Source organism: Lepisosteus platostomus, chromosome 10 (assembly GCF_059453375.1).
Source record: "Lepisosteus platostomus isolate fLepPlt1 chromosome 10, fLepPlt1.hap1, whole genome shotgun sequence".
Classification (NCBI taxonomy): Eukaryota; Metazoa; Chordata; class Actinopteri; order Semionotiformes; family Lepisosteidae; genus Lepisosteus; species Lepisosteus platostomus.
In genome coordinates, this window is record NC_142620.1 from 19,543,047 (window position 1) to 19,560,063 (window position 17,017).

Below are 17,017 nucleotides of genomic sequence, written 5' to 3' on the forward strand. Positions count from 1 at the left end.
GCTGTGTAAAATCGATACCAACACAGGCTATTTTTTTTAACTCTGTTATTGGCAGCGTTATCCATCGACTGGTGCATAGCGCAAACAAGCAATACACCAATATGCCCATGATTCATTTCCTACTGCTCTGGTGACCTATTTAAATATCTTACAGCTGCTTGCTTAAGGGGTTTAGTCAGTTTTATTGATAGATTCTGGAGAATCAGCACTCTGAAAGGAGAGAGTACAGAGTTTAAGAAGACGAATTATAACTTGCACAATCGAAACAGCCTTCCTTCAGTCACCACAAACCACAAAATGACCCTTAAAGCTAAAAAAGGGTCACTACCCATATTTTTTAAATTCTTTTTGCTTTACATAACAACAAATGGATCCCTATATTAAATGAACAGCATTTGCATTGCTATTCTTTTTCCACAACTAGGTTTCAGCATGAAATGAAATTCAGTGGCTCAGCTCTCAAGCTCAAGCTCTATGACCCAGACCTTGCTAGCTTTTTCCTGCAATCATGTCACTAACCGTGACCAGGATTTGCCAAGTAGAGGCACACCACTGACAGGGTACTGCTGGACTAGGTCCAAAATTATTCAGACAAGGCTCCGTCAACTTCCTGGCAAACAAATACTCTTGTGACTTGAGTAGACATCCATGGCCACCATTGAGAAAAGCACCACGTGTCCAGTTGGAACTTGCTCTAATGTCAAGAGAGGTGGTACATGCAGTTGGTCAAATGACACCTGGCTCAAGCCTTGGGCATGCCAAAGGAGTACATCTCTGGCTCTTACTTCTCCAACTCTAAATTCTAACAAAAAAAATATAAAGACCTGCACATCTGTTATTGTGTAAAACTGTGCTTACGGCAAAACATCAGTCTCTGATTTTAAATTAGCAGGCTGTTCTGCATAACTGCTTACGAGGTACTTCAATGAATGAACATCAGTCAGCCAGAAGTGGATGAATCAGTAACTAGGAGACTGCAGTGTTGTGGGAGTAATGGGTGTTTTTCACATGCAGTCTCGTACACTCAACCTGCACATCTGCTCTGTCAGTTGTACACTTTACATAACAGAATTAAACAAATGAGCTTGCAAATAAAATCCATCTTACGGTGTCAAGCTCTTTACAGAGTGCGCAAATGGAGTCAAAGGAGACACGGTCCAAAGGTGGAGATATATCACATTGAACTTCAATAATCATTCACCACAAACACTGAAACACCTTTTCATTATATTATTTCTTCAGTAGAGAGGTCTTTGAGGACATATGCTTTTCAAAATCCTGGCACATTACTGGTAGATTACTGGAGGGGGGGAATTAACCATTCATCCACATTCGAGATTTTACAAGATTCACATTCATTCAAGATTTCACCATTTCGGAGATCTCTGAATTTCATATAACCATTTATGCATTGCATGTTTCTTTTGGCATACTGTATAAAAATGTCAGACAGAATAATACCCAGTAAGTCAGCTCAACGTAATTAATTTTGGGAATGAAAATGGACAATGGCAATGAGCCAGGACTGGGGGTGTCCACCGAGTTCAAAGTGAGATATGTCTCGGTGAGATATTGTCTATATCTTTGATCAAGGCAGACATGTTGCATCAGCGGCTCACTGCTGATGCCATTCTGGAATGAAATGTAGCTCCATGCATGCTTATGGGCCAAAGCAAACACAGACATCAGTGTTTAGTCATTTACAAACGCAACCACATTCAAATAAAGAGGAAAACCGGGCAAACGGCAGTTGTCCGTCTCCGCGTGATGCAGCAAGTCTCCTTTCTGATACACTGTTGCCAAGGTGCACGCAACATACTTAATAAACGTAAATTACACTTTTTAGCATAGCACAGCATAGGAAGTTCTCCTAAACCATACAAGATCAAGATGTGCTCAAAACAACAGAAATAAGAACAGCATTTGCTTTGGAATTTTAAAATCGTCATCTTCCCCCGGTGAACTAGAATCACTAAGGTTCTCCCGATTAAACTGCTCAATGAGCTTACATAAACTGGCCTTCATAAAGTCAGGTGAAGCAGTTACTCACTTCTACACCTGAGCTGCCCCCACTGAAACTCCTGGTCTAGAATGGCTACCAGGTGTCACGCAGGTGGGGGCTCTTCAGTGGTGGTTAAAGAGAGTCACCTGCCATATGTAAAGGGCTTTCACATCCCAGGAGATGAAAAGTATTTAAATAGGCAAGGACATACAACCTTCACACCTTTTAACAGCCGAGATTAAATGATGTGGTACTGTGGTTTTGGCATTTAACTATAAAAGCAAAAAATAAGGCTACAGAAATTATATTGCATATAGTCAATATTGGTCTATGAATGCATCCAAAAGATCATTAAGATAAACCTAAAGGCATTTAAAAATGAAATTTGATGTGAATGTTATAGCTGTACAGGATAGGTTTGAGCATAAATCTGTTTCACACTAGGGAACCAAATTTCATTTGGCCTCTTTTAATATTCAGTTAACTCTAAAACTGGTAGTTCAGCTTGCAGTTTTTTCTATTTTAAAAGTCTGTTCAGTGAAATCTGAATAAACTTTTTTTAACAAACTGATAAATTAAAAAGGAAATGAAATGTTCTAATCAGGACAAGAAAGGCCAAATCAGCAGATCAGCAGTTCAGAGAGTGTTTATCGATTTGCCTGAAACCTCTTTTTTTGCCTAGTGATTTATCCGCTTTGATTAAAGGGATTGATTTGCTCATTGTAACCGTTGGGGCTTATGCAGCTGCCTCAGTCACAGAATTGTGTATTTCCTCTCCCTAATAAAAACGCCAAATGGCATTTAGTACACTGCTGGTACTGGTTGCCAGCAACACACTCCTACCAGACACAAAATAGTTAAGGAACAAGTAATAGGTTTATTCCATGCTGAAAAAGGGAGAAAGAAAACAATGTTTTGGCTGTGAAGCCTTCTTCAGGTGTCAAGTGAAGGCTTCACAGACGAAATTTTGTGTTTTCTTTCTCCCTTTTTTTCAGCATGGAATAAACCTATTACTTTTTCCTTTGAAGCCTATGGATGCTGATGCAGCTACCACCTGAACAAAATAGTTAAATCAATTTTAAATCAGATTTAAAACCAACTGAATCTGCCACCTTCTTAGATATTTTAAACAGGTATTAGAACAAAAGAATAACCATTTACAAAAACCTGCAGGTCCAAAGGTTGCTCAAAAAGTAAAGGTGGTTACTTAGAGAACACTTTCCGTAGAGCCAGGAATTACCAACTCTGCGTCTCGAGCCAAAAGAGTCTGAATTCCCCAAGAGGTGGTGCACACCCAGCTGAGTTCCACAAGAGCTAGTCAGCCCACAGCTGTCCTGGCTCTCATCTCTCAAGATGTCTCTGGTTTCGTAGGCCCCCTGGACTGCAGCCCGTGTGGGCAAGAACTACTCTGCTCCTCCCAGCTGCCTTTAGCTCTCCTGTCAGGTGCTGTGGTGCTTGCAGTGCATCATTCGAAGAATAGCTCTGCAGGCAGATGTGCTGGAGGAGCAGGCCAACATGGCTCATTCTCTCCTGAGCAGGTATGGGGGGAGTTGGAGAGCAATATTTTAAAATGATTGGAGATGCCAGTTCGCATGAATATCTAATGAAAAAAGGCAATCACTTGTTGTTCTATGAATAAGCGGTCATCAGCAGTATCTGCAGGGCTTTTAAGCAGATTTTACACATTATGACCTGTTTACACATCCAGGGCATAATGACAAATTTGTTTTTATTGTATTAGCATAAGCACTGAGTTCCTTGCTAGCATGTAACACATTGCCCAAGATCCTAATGGCTAATGTCTTGTAGTCCCCACAACAGCACGATCTAACAGCAGTATCTCTCCAACATTCCCCCTGATCTCCCTCTTCCAGATAGACTGCTGTGTTAGGAAACTGACCAATGAGATGGAGAACAGCCTACTGAAGTCATGCACTTCCAGCTGCTCTTCCTAACAGGCACAGAAATGTAGGACTAGAGGTGAAGCTAATTAATAGTCCAATAATGACTTCACGGTGAATTTGAGATGAATTCAAGAAATGCAATCAATGAACATTGCAAAAGAGAGTTCCATTCAAAATCACATTAAAGAACTTTTACTAAAAATAATGCAGCAAAATGTAGTCTTCCCATTTCACGTTCCCTTGCCTTATTTGGCTACCACAGTAGAATTGTACACACTCCTGGTCGCGAGCGAGAGGTGCGGTTGACCAGTCAGTGCAGTAATATGGTGCATGAATCTCTTGGGTGCTTCCTTCTCCCGAGCAAATGCCAAGTTGTTTTTCCAGGCTGTTAATGTACAACTAAGAGAAACACTACCAAAAGAAGAGAGAGGGAGTTGTCTCTCCTTGCTTCTCTAGAATGGAGAAGGACAGTGCTGGTGTGTCACATGCATCAGTGCACACACACAGGAAACCTGATCAAGGCTGGGCCCAGATGTGGCACACATTTAATTCTTCATCAAGCACATTAGCAGTGCCAGGCTGAACACTTATTTATGTTCGTTTACAGATGACCTTATTTTATCTTTCAAGGCGTGGAACTACTGGCTGAGGTCCAAGCAGGCAGGCTTGCTGCATGTGCTACTCGCAAAAAGCATCTGTCAGTTTAAATCGGGAAACCTGGAGGCCCACAGCCCATCTGGTACGAAACACACGCTTCGTAGCAGTCTGCACACATGGTCATCTGGAGTAAGGACAGATGAGTTCACAACGGGGATACAAACTGTTCTCCATTCTCAAAAACCATCACTAACCAAGGACAGAAAAGCCATTATTAAACAGAGTGGACCAGATTTTAACAGGAACCCTCAGCCAAAATATGTAGTGAACTGCACTGCCGAAACAACATGCGTTAAAACAATATCTTAAGCATTCTGGTTACTGGAAAAGCATGGAAACCTCCATCCACCAGCTCAGGTCAGAAATGGTTTCCTGCACAGTTGAAAGAGGCAGGAGCCTGGGGTGCCACATTTGTGTGGTATGCATGAACCAGGTCTGGAAGAGTGACAGGTGGCCAAAAGAAAGGAATTCCTGCAAAGCAGCTGTTCCAAAAGGGCCGCTCTCCTGCAGGCACTTTTATTGACCAGTCTTTAGCCAACAACAACCAGGAACACAACCCTCTACCCACCCCCGCCCTTTGCACATTTCCCTTTTCCACCTCTGCCCTGAACAAAGAGTGAATACAAAATGCCAATAAACTCCCAACATGGCAGACTGTTTCAAAGGACCTTTCTGCCCCAAACTCTAAGCTCTGGGTTACAAGCTTTCTTCTTGCCATGACCCCCTTAACTGACATTCTTCTGATCCCCCTAAAGAGGACAACAAGCCCGATTAGAAACAAGGAGTGTACAGATCCACAAGTACAAAGAACAGCTGTGCTTGTACAACCCCCTACCCCAAAGTTGCCTTTACATGACAAAGGCACAGAGAGTGCTGCTAGCATCGCACCAGTCAGCAAGGACAAATCAACACCCTTTAAGCTCCAGAGTAGGTTTACATGCCAGAGAACTATGTATTACATCATCACTGAAATATGTCTCCTTTACATATCATATTCTATAAGCGCCTCAAGTTTCTGGGATGCTTGGATATGTTCCACCACATGTATGTTTCCTATACTGTTACTGTTATTAGGCAGCTGAGCACTTTTAGCAACAGACTGCTCCAGCTACGGTGTTCAAGGGAACGTTTCCGCAGGTCCTTCCTCTGTCAGGGTGTATAACACTGCACTATGCTAGGACTGTTAGCCCTTCATTTGCTTGTCTGCTATGGACAGCATGTTGCACCATTGTACTTTTTTTGGACACTCAATCTGTATATACCTATGCACATTTTGCACATATTTTATTGTTTTTACAGTGACTATGAGTATATTTTGCACACACCTATGTATTTATTTTATATTTATTTTGTATTACTGTACGTATTTTAATTTTTTGTCTATTCTGATGTTTATTTTTGCTTGTCTTGGGCTGGACTGCTGTAACACATCAATTTCCCTTCAGGATCAATGAAGTCATATCCATCTACAAACAGTATAAAATGAGTTCAGATAGAAAAATCTGAACAGACCTACAAAGACAGGAAGAGCAGCAGGCAAAAAGTCACTACAATCATCTGGGTAAAATGCAATAAACAATAAATGGCTCAGTAAATTAGGCCTTCAGTATTGCTTTGCTGAAGTCTTTAGAGGATGAAATCGTTTCTTGCTGCTTGATCCCAGACAATCCTGTGGAGGCTGGATTTTAATAACAGAGTAAAATGTTCTTATTTGAAGAGCAACACAACCTCCCACTTTCCCCTGTGTTGGCAGGCAGCCCACTGCGTTCTCGCCTGTCCGGTTCTCACGCAACAAAAGCCCCAAAGTGCCTGACCTGGCCCGGTCTCTGCCTGAGACACACCTCCAGGTCTCCAAGCCCCCAGGGTGAATGGTTCACCCGAAACACAACACTGCTGGGAACAACACCCTTTGGCCCTTGACAGAAAAAGGAAGCAAAGCGCATTCAGAACCAATCCTCTTCGAAACCATGCAGCGGAAGGCTCTTTGACAATCATGACCCGTAACGTGACTTGGGGATGACACCTAGGAGGGTGGATTTCCGATTCTCTGTCTGGTACCAAAGAAGGCAACCAGAGTCTATTGCAGTTGTAACTATTTATAGTCAATTTTAGCTACTTCACTACATTTTATTTGAAAATCGAGAGCCAATTTGCAAAACTTTATTGACACTTAAGCACAAGCTGAAAAGGTTCTCCAATGTCAGAAATACCACGGCAAAACCTTTATTTCTACGTTTCAGCGTCCACTCTGCCATGCTCAGAATTCATTCCTGTCTGGGGCAGGAGCACTTCCCTTCAGACACCAAAGCACATACTGTACCATTATATCCAATTTCATAGCGCCATCATCCATTAAACTGTAGCTTGCAAAATGAAAAAAAAAAAAGTTCCACGATTAGTTTTGATTTTGCAGCATTAGGGACTGCGCTTTTTCTTCGGCACAAACCAGTGCTGTAACCATTCTGGGCTGGAGTGAACTCAGGGGTCTCGACTGGGCTCAGAGAAGCGGTTAGCTGTCAGCATCAGCACAGGCCACTGATTACATTGCTCATATTCTCCCCTGCCATCTGGCACCTTTATTTAACCAAGTAAGTCACTCAAGAACATTTGCTCAATGCCCATTCAGACAGAGTCCCTCCTGGAATTGTCTTCAGCTTTGCGATTACAAGGCCAAAGCCCTGACCACCACTCCACCCTGCTGCCTCAAATAAATTCAAGGACTGTTTTAAAAAAAAAGCGATTTGAAAATCTAAACCAGAAACTCATCATGCCTGATTGACAGGACTGCCATTTAAAAATGTATAGCACAAATAAAGCAACAAATTGAAATTTCTGTATGTAGACTGAGTTATATTATAGTAGAGAATAATGTGTAAAACAGAAGCACTTGGGAACCCCAGTAGTAAAGGCTGGCACTCCCAGAGCTTTGGGGAAGATCTTCGGAAGAAGCTGGCACACAGTGATTCAGAAGACCACCCGGCTGAACAATCCAGTTCATCACGCAAGGGGTCATGAATATGACTGGGCAGTTATTGCCTCAGTCCCGGCAGGAGGTCTTGTCTCCAGACTGCTCCTACCTCGGTGTTGCCTGTGCCCAGAGTAGGGAGGAAACATTCCTTATCTACCTCCCAGTGAGAGAGGCTAGCTTTGCCTTTCACAAATGCACGGGTTTTGAATTCATCTCTTTTATGACAATACTACCAGCAACTGCATTCACAGACTGTATAACAAATCCCCGATTTCTCTCTTTCGTAAACAGAAGGGTGTGATTACCCCATTACAGAGGATGCTATTTCAAATGCATTTCACCTCTAAATTAAAGGCTGTTTCATTTGGAGGTGCTGCTTTTCTGTGGCAGTTTCACAGTCTGAAAATAGGTCCTAGGCTGTCATTCCGAGGACGTTGTGCAGCAGTAGGACTACGTAACACTCGAAAATGTGATCCCTTGCCAGTGTAGCTGGATTACCACCACTGCAAAATGTTTTTTTTCGCTGCAATAGGAGAGACAGACCAACAGGCTGCAAAGCCAGATACCAGTATTAAGCCTATAAAATGATAAATAATTAATGCTTTCTTACAATAAAGCTTGACTTAAAAAAAATTGACTGCTATTTTCTTCCCACGCAGGACAAGTGATATTTAATGTCCCCCTCCAGCTTTTTTTGATGTTCACATCACCAAGAGTTATGATAGCTTCCTGTTCTTCCAAGCACAGCCAACAACACCAGATCAAAAGAAGCAGTTTTGGAGTAACACTGTCCATAAACAAACTCTGTACCATTTACCAGGTGTACTGGATAATGCGCCCTTCCTCCACTTACTCATGTCTCTTGTAATTACATTAATATATTTTAAACCACCACCGGTTAATAAGAACCTAGGAGGTTGGGGAGATTAGCTTTCATCCTGATCAAAGAAGGCTATTACAAGTTCAAATAATTCATTAAGAAGCAGGAGGCAGCATCAGCTTACAACTTGACTGAAGTGACTTGTGGAACAATAACTGGAAAGATATGATGTCACTCCCTTGAGCTCTTGTTCTGAGAGTTCTGTGCAATGGGGTCTGTAGAGCTGACCCTTTAAAGAAACAGGGTTACAGACCCCAGCCTGATGGCATCCCAAGGAGTCTCATCAGGAAATCATTTCTCCTCAAGAAAGCACAGAGAGGGCACTCATTTTAAGGGGAACGAGTGCATTTCAAACCACAATAAAAGTAAAATGGACACAGTAACTTGTAAAACCTCCAATTTACATGACACAATAGGTTAAATTTCCAGGCATGCGCAGTGCCATGTTCTGAGATGCAGAATGAGGCAACAAAACTTCTGGTGACGTGCCCCTATAACATTGTAAACAAGCAGGCTTGTGAATACATCTCTTTTAATCCAATAGAAATATTGCTTTCGATTTTGAGACTGTTTCTCTGACAGATACTACTTTTTAACGCTGCATGGAGATCAAAGTTTGATCATTTCCGCAGTGAAATGTCTGCTGCATAACCTGTACTTATTCGCTGGTACATCACATTACATTAGTCACTGCAGGGACTACTGAGCAGGAAAGGCCACTCAACGTCGCAATTCTCACAAACTCTCGCTCTCGGCCCATGGCGAGACCAGGGGTGTGTGCGACAACAAGAAGACTCACAGTGCTTTCACTAAATTCACAATTTTGTGAGATAATACATTTTTCTATACCGTCAATGAATTTATTTTGTTACCAAGATTTAATAACTGATATAAGTTGAGACTTAAGTTACTCTTTAAACTTCTGACAAATCAGGAGCGTAACGGTCTAAATATGTCCACAAAACACACATGCAAAATAGTTTTGTGCAAGTTAAATTTGGTGAAGAATCCCACAATTCCAGATATTATTCAGTGCATGTCAGGGAAGGATTCATCGTGTGATGTGTAATCACAGTGAGAACAAAAAATAATTAAGGCTATTAGCAAACAAATAACATTCACGGACGCAGGTGCAAATATGTAAACCTCATGGAGCTGTTTCCAGTTGAGCAGCCCTTTCATATTATTTTCATTACATTTTAGGACCTTGCGATACCATACTATGAAAGGTGCAATGTAAAATAAAAGTTGTTGCAAAGAAAAACACTTCTTGTTCAGTCCGAACTCCACTCACAGCTTGGTAGTGGATTATGATGATTTCCGTTTCTCCCTGCGTAACCATGCACATGTGATCCCACAACCTCCATTCCTGCATCCTGCTGGTCACTTTCTGACGCAATTAGAACACCACATGATTTAGTTGTATATTAGAGGTCTGGCCAGTATTAATATGCTCCTCAACTGTTAATACATTCTCAAGCCCATCACAACATGTTTATGGGTACAAGCACTGTAGGCTGTTTGTTCATTCCAGCCTAAGCACGCAGTCAAAGTCAGTCTTTGCAATATTTCCATTTCCCTCACATAGGTGATACATTTGGAAATATACTAGTCCAAATTTATGGTCTCCAAGCAAGTTTTCATTTTAAAGCATTTTATATATTGAACAAGCCCAGCATGTACCATAAGACAAAGTCCTTTAGATTCCTTTCTTTCTCTGAAAAGTTTCCGAGCACAGTTTCGAGAAAGGTTATTAATAGCAAGACTAGCAATCCCGCTTTGAGACACTAAGCAACAAGGAACACAATCCAGTCATAAAATGTACCTCAGCATTATGTTAATTCAATAAGAATATCATAAATGTGATTTATCCAAAATTGTTTTTAAGTTTGCAGTCTTTGACAACGGTGAAACTCGCACTGCATATTTTCTGTGCAGACTAATTAGAGGGAAGCCACATTCATGCCATTAAAAATTTGATAGAAATGTACTTTCCTAGGGACACAACTGGCTTCTCTGGTTAAACAATACAGCACAAACAAAACCCCGCCTTCCTCTTGGTCCCACAGCAACAGACCAAAAAGGAGACGGAACAGTAGAAAGCAGACAGCTCTTTGGAGATGAAAAGGGCAGAGGCTCCTTAGAGAGAGGAAAAACAGCGAAGGAGATGAGGATCCCCAGGGGCTGTTAAAAGCCAGGTTGTCAAGGCCCAGACAGGCAGGGGATTCTGGGAAAGCAGCAGCTGTTCCTGCCCTGCCTTTCACAACAGGCACCAAAAGACACCCTTCCACTGACAGGCATCAAAACAAACAGGGAGTCAGACAAGTCAAGAAACCAGAGTGCGGCCAAACTCAGCAGATACCTCACATGTGAACCTGCAGTCCAATTGCACGCTGATGAAATCATGTTCTGAGCACGTTTCCCAGCTTTAAAATATTTTGCTTATCCATAACACAGCTTATTTTTACAAGTGCTGGAACAAAACTTTCAGGGAGTAGTTTTTATCCATCAAGTGCCCTTACAGTAAAAAAGACAGCTGACCTAAAAGTGCCTGATAGAATCCAATTCAGTGCTGCGGTGGTTAACCACACCTTGTTTCAACCACCTATTTAACGGACATTTACAAGTAGGGGAGGGGGCGGTGAAGCAACACAACACTGGTTCTCGTTGCCAAGACACAGGGCTTTGTTTGTAGGGAGCACTTTCTTTCTCCTGTATTTGTTCAGGGCAAGTAGGCCTTTACAGACGTACTGTAAATCAATCAAAACTGGTCTGTCTCAAATGCAGTGAAGGAAACAATGTTTCAGTTAGGTGCCGAGAAACAAGTCCTGTACACATTTCCTGGGAGTGGTATTACACACACAAATAACACTTAAAAGTTCAAATTGTAGGGTAAACAGCAGAAGCTGTTACTGGTAGATTCTGCTGCATGTTGCCTAAACAATTATATACATTTTGCTGTACTGTATGGCTCCACACAAATGTTAATGAGTCCTCCATTTTGTTTAACGCTAAACAAGCCCCATTCATTTTTCCTGGAGCATTAGTGTTGCCGTCTACAATACTCCTGTTTTATCGGTTTCCACTCCCACGACAAAAATACTGCTCTCTAAACAATCACGATCTCACGATATACAACTGCCTTTAGTTATCAGCCAGTGCCTTCTGGACAGAAGCAAGCATTAATGAGTCTCTGATTAACAACTGTTCATAAATCACACAGCGAAAGAGCCCCTCATCCAGATCTCAGGTGTAGAAAAGGTGCAGATCCCAGCACAGGCACTGTAGATCTAAAAGATTCAAGGCATCAATTTTTAACCCTTCAGGCGCGTGAACCGGCAACACTCACTCCAGGTTCCAAAGACACCACAACGTCGTCTTCATTCCAACCAAGTTCTTAATGGCATCAATCAATTTTCAACCTCGCTATTAATCAATACTGCCGCCACCAAGGGCTTTAAGAGTGTCCAAGCACCAGAAAGGTCATGCCCCTCCATGACGGGAGGATTCTTGGAGCATTAAACTACTGACAACTAAACAAGGGAGACAGGCTGAATGACCCACCTCTCACTGGCAACATTTCCTGTGTCCTGCACTCACCACGTGCATCTCACAGGCCTAGCCACTCAGGTGGAACGCACTAGTCCCTTTTGGGAAAGAAAAGCTCTGAGTTCAGGGGCTCGTGCTCAGCTACAAATATGCTGTTCATTTCATAAAGTGAAAATGCAACGTCTTGATCACCTGGGATTCACTTGTGCTCTACAATAACAAGGGTAGTGGTGCTGGGGTCTAGCCCACTGGTTTTGAAGGAACTTGTGATATCATCACTAGTGGAATACAACATGAAACCACCAGCCGTTCACAGGCAGTGGGCTGTGATGTCATCTCGAGTGATGGGGTACACCATGAAGTCGCCACCAGTCCACAGGCAGAGTGTTTTTGAATGTATGGCAGTGCCTTCTTTAAAGGGAACAGTGTCTTCACTGTGGTTCTAAAAAGGCACAATCTATTTAGAAAAGAAGGCGGTTCTTGTAAAAAGCGGGGTCTCTTGCAACATAGTTTCTGTGAAAAGTGAACTCTTTTCATTGGAATTAACTTCCCAGAAGTTCAATGGAATGTTTGGTGGTTTGTATAGAGAAAAGGGTCTCAAAGGGACTACCAGGAAGTACAATATTCCTGACCAGACCCCAAAACTAATTTTCCCTTTTCTTTCCCTCAAGATATTTGCAGCATAAGCAAATGATGACTAAAAATGAGGTGAAATAAACCAAATACAAATGCTCTCACTATGATCCTTCATAGTGAGAGTGATGATTTAATTTATCAGCAAAGGTTTCCTTTAACATCTTTAAGGAAGGCCTTCCAACACCCTTCCATGAACGTCTGCAGCAAGATCGTTTATCAGATTGAAGCCCCTGGCACAGCTAGGGGTCTCAGGGGAGCACTAAACTACACAGGCTAGCACAACACAGCTGTGAGAAATCAGCACAGACCTGCAGGACAGCATGTCCCTTAATCAACCCCTGCACCGCCGGCACTGAAGACTTACAGGTATTAAAAGAGCTTCACACCGGTAAAGCCATGAGTGAACCTGCACAATTATTGCCCGTGAACAAGGCACTAAATAATCCCTTTCGATGGACGTGTAAATAAATTCAAACTGCACCAGTTTTGCGACTAACTGGAGTAGTGTGTGGTCCATAAAGACCAGGACCTTACTATGCTACCATCACAGTGACAGCCTCTGCAAAGCTTAAATCAATATCGATGCAAAATCTTTAAACTGTATGACAGTAATGTTTATGAGTGCCATCTATATATTCTCTAAGAATTACAGATATTCAATTTGAAGGCTCCTTTAAAGCTATTTTAAAGGCCATAGTTGCAGAATTACAGACTAAGTGCAAGTCACAAGTCTTTGAGGTTCCTGCAATATTTCATTACAATGTTTCTAATTACGTGTACATGTTTCCGATCAAGTTATCACAGATTTTTTATAAACTATGATACAGGTTGTCCTGAGAAAGCTAATACAGGGATTGAAAGCAATAAGAATAAGAAGACAACACTTATAGAAACTAAAAAAATTGAACCATAGAGCCTTCTGACTACAGTAGATAGCTGAGGTTTGGGGACATTGCTAAGCAACCATTGGCCAAGAAAATCGTTGTCAGACATCAGCTAGAAGCTAGGAAGATTCTTGTGCTTATCCACAAGACTCTTGGTGCACAAAGACGGCTTAGGTCTATATTTTAGGTGTCAACTGAAGAAATAAACAGAGTTAACATCCATAGAGCTTTCTGGTGTTCTTAAGTTTAGGATTCAGGAAAACAGAGAGGCACATTTAAGGGGCCTTTCAGTACACAGACATTTTTCAATGCCTATTAACTCCAAATGCAAAAACATTATAAATACGCTGGACAATAAAAAGAATAGTTTCTAGGGGAGAATGATACAATTAAAACTATATATCAGATGTTAAAGATCTAAAATGATATTTTTGAATTTTGACTGTGTGTAATGCAGGGAAAAAAGTCATAACTCATCACACATGGTATTTTAAACATTTTTCTGAGGGGTGGACAAGATAACTGTAATCATTCATAAGGAACTGTTTGTTATTATGACATCATAAGCTTCAGCTTTTTATCGGTACTCTTATCAGACATCGACTTTGGCAGTCAGTTGGTCTGGCATTTTAAAGAGCATAGTAACAGCACTACAACTACACAACAGAGCAAAACATTCCAATGGAAAGAATTATAAAGGGTGGGAAATGAATTTGCACTGCTCTATTGCAGCATTTAAACTTCCAGTCAGAATCCTAGCTAAGAAACAGTAACAGTGTAACAAGCTGTGAGTGTGGTGAGTTGCAGGTTCAAGTCCCAGCTGCAGACCTGCTATTTTACCTTGAGAGAGGTGCTTTACCACATTTGCTCCACTCCAACCAACACATTCCATGTTTTCCCTTCATCTAATTATCAAAACCAAAACAATAATGTACTAGGCATGGAAGACTATAGAGACAATATACATAAGAAATACAAGCTCACAGCACTCTGACCCTCTAATTTCCAGTCAGAGAATGTCTGATAAACCTTTAAGAAGGAAAAGCACTTAAATTTACAGCAACACTTAGCAGTGTCAGGAAAGCAGGGTAAAGCAGCTCACCTGGTAGTAGTGCTTAATGTGCCGGACCAGAATATTGAGATTCTGAATCCGCAGGTTGACGTCATTGTTGATGTGTTTATTCATTCGCTGATTTGTAGGACTTGGGTCACTGCAGAAGGAGAACAAAAGAGTTATTGAATTTTCTCATGACAAAAACACTTCTAGCATGTTTTACATTAAAGCATCCCCATGTGCTGAGCAGAAATAAAACCAAGCAATATAAAAAGGGCAACGGGTACATGACCACTTCCTATATACTACTGTTAAGCACAATTAAGAAAGACATTCTAAGTTTCAGTAAAACATCTGAAGCAGAGGCCAAATTCCTTTGCTTTACATTAAAAAAAACGCCTGCAACCATTTTCACTTCTTAGAAGATAAAAAAACAATAAATCATTGCAAACAGACAAACAGCCACAGTCAAGTGGAAGACGGTTAATGACACGTTTGCAATTTGTGCTCATCTGTTCTATATTCAAGGGGAATTACAGAAGTGCGTATTTGTAAAAATACAGTAAGATGCTTTCAAAACCTTCATTTACAAAAAGTAACAAAATTAAACTGGCGCTAGAGACAAACTGGAAGTTGTTTTATAAGAAAGGAAAAGTACATTTACAAAGTTAAAAATAAACTACATAGAAAAAAAGGTCATGTGCTCATTTAAGTATAGAAAAATATCCTTGAAAGTAAAAAAAAAAAAGCTGTCACTGCTTAGCAACATGACGTTCTCGAAATTCTCAACTCAGCTTTTTGTTTTACGGGGATGATTAAGATTATGTAAAAATAATTTTGGTAGCTGGGATACTGCAGCCCATTAATAATGGAAAGACAGTCAGCTAAGAGCATATAAACCACAATCCTACTGTCTAGTCCACTTTAAAAGTCTGCATCTCTTGCACTAGCTTCTGTGACGTCAGGTCTAATCGCTGAACACACGGTTTTCCATAGCCATTGCAACGTTCAGCTTTCCAACCTCGGGAAAAACCATCAATAACATCCCAGCGCAAGATAAAAGAAGAGACTGGGGCAGATAAGTCTTGAATTTGCATGATAAAGAGCAGTCATGTTATGTTAATTAGGGCCTCACAGCTAATCCTTAACGACCTAAACAGATGTCACAATAAAGTGAGTACGGTTCTGCTAATGTGTCGAAAAAGGTAGAAAGCTGCTTCAATCTATCAATATGGTGCTTATTCGAGAAGCGCTTATGCACATTGTTTTATACAACAGAATAAATGCTAGGTGCTGAGAGTACTGACAAGGCTTTTGTTGAAGTTATTCTCTCCCCAGACCTATATTATGTGGCCAGCAGTCTACACTTTTAAAAGAAATTCCCTGCTTTTTTAAAGTACTTTCAGTCTATCTTTCCACACAATGGAAAACAAGAACAATTCTGGCACACTGCAATAGCCGAATGGACTATCAAATAGGCCTGTGTAACCTTTAGCTTGGTCATTTTGGCTTGTGAACTGCAATTTGGAAAAAACTCTCATTAAATAAATATGAAGAGTTATCATTATAAATTGGGACTAAACACATGAACCACTGGAAGCTAAATTTTCACATGCGAAAAACATGTACGGAAGCACCTACAGTACACCACCTCAGCACTGAGCTTTCTGTGGATGTCCATGGTTCAAGTAGAAGTAACGGGGGAGAAAGTCTGTCTTTAAGACTCAAGTCAGTAGAGAAGGATGATTCACCAAACAAGAATGCGATACCAGAGGTTATGACTGCAGAGAGCTCATCAGTCACATATTCCCCTACGGCACCTAACACACCCTTCATCCCATCCACAGACCATTTTGCTGCTAAAGATATCAGATCTGTATTGACGAAGGTGTCGATATTCGCAAGTGGTACACAGCAAGGACAGGGATAAATAGCCCCCGTTCACATCATTTACATTTGTTTTGTAGCAACTGCATGCAAATGGTCCAAATTTGGCTGTATGTGCTGGGCACAAGTGAAAGAATCTTAGTTAGCGAAAAGCCATAGAAGGAAACGCGGCCCTTTCTGTTGTTTCTGCCAGGCTCTCCAACAATCCCCGCTCTTTCAGAAGGACGAGGAGCCGTGCCAGACTGTCTGCTCCTCTTTCTAGCCCCGTTCTCCCGTTTACAATTTTGCCTGCAGAACATTCGCAAAGAACTAGAAAGAAGGGAGCAGAAGAAAAGGGATTAAGAGGAGACCACCATCGCCCTTGTCCTACTGAAGGAAATCTGAAAGTCTGCAATATTCAACAAAGCTCTGGAATAACAGCCATTAAAAATGTCTTAGACAGAGCCACCTGAAAGACACCTTTGGAACAGATGAAGAAAAATCATGACTAATGTCCACCTATTTGAAATCTGAAAATCCTGTTTTTCTCCAGAAGCACAGAGAAAACCAGTAACTGCTGCAGGATTAACAGTTTCCCTTCATAGACTGGATTGTTG

General features: G+C 41.3%; 1 protein-coding gene across 3 annotated transcripts in view; it reads right to left on the reverse strand.

Moving 5' to 3' along the window:
• The window catches only part of ccdc88c (coiled-coil and HOOK domain protein 88C), an 83,534-nt gene that overhangs the window by 56,177 nt on the left and 10,340 nt on the right, over positions 1-17,017 (reverse strand). For all 3 annotated transcript variants that reach the window (XM_088648648.1, XM_088648647.1, XM_088648649.1), the window contains exon 3: positions 14,583-14,691. In XM_088648648.1, the coding sequence (XP_088504774.1) occupies positions 14,583-14,691 (109 nt within the window). The remainder of the gene's footprint in view (positions 1-14,582; positions 14,692-17,017) is intronic.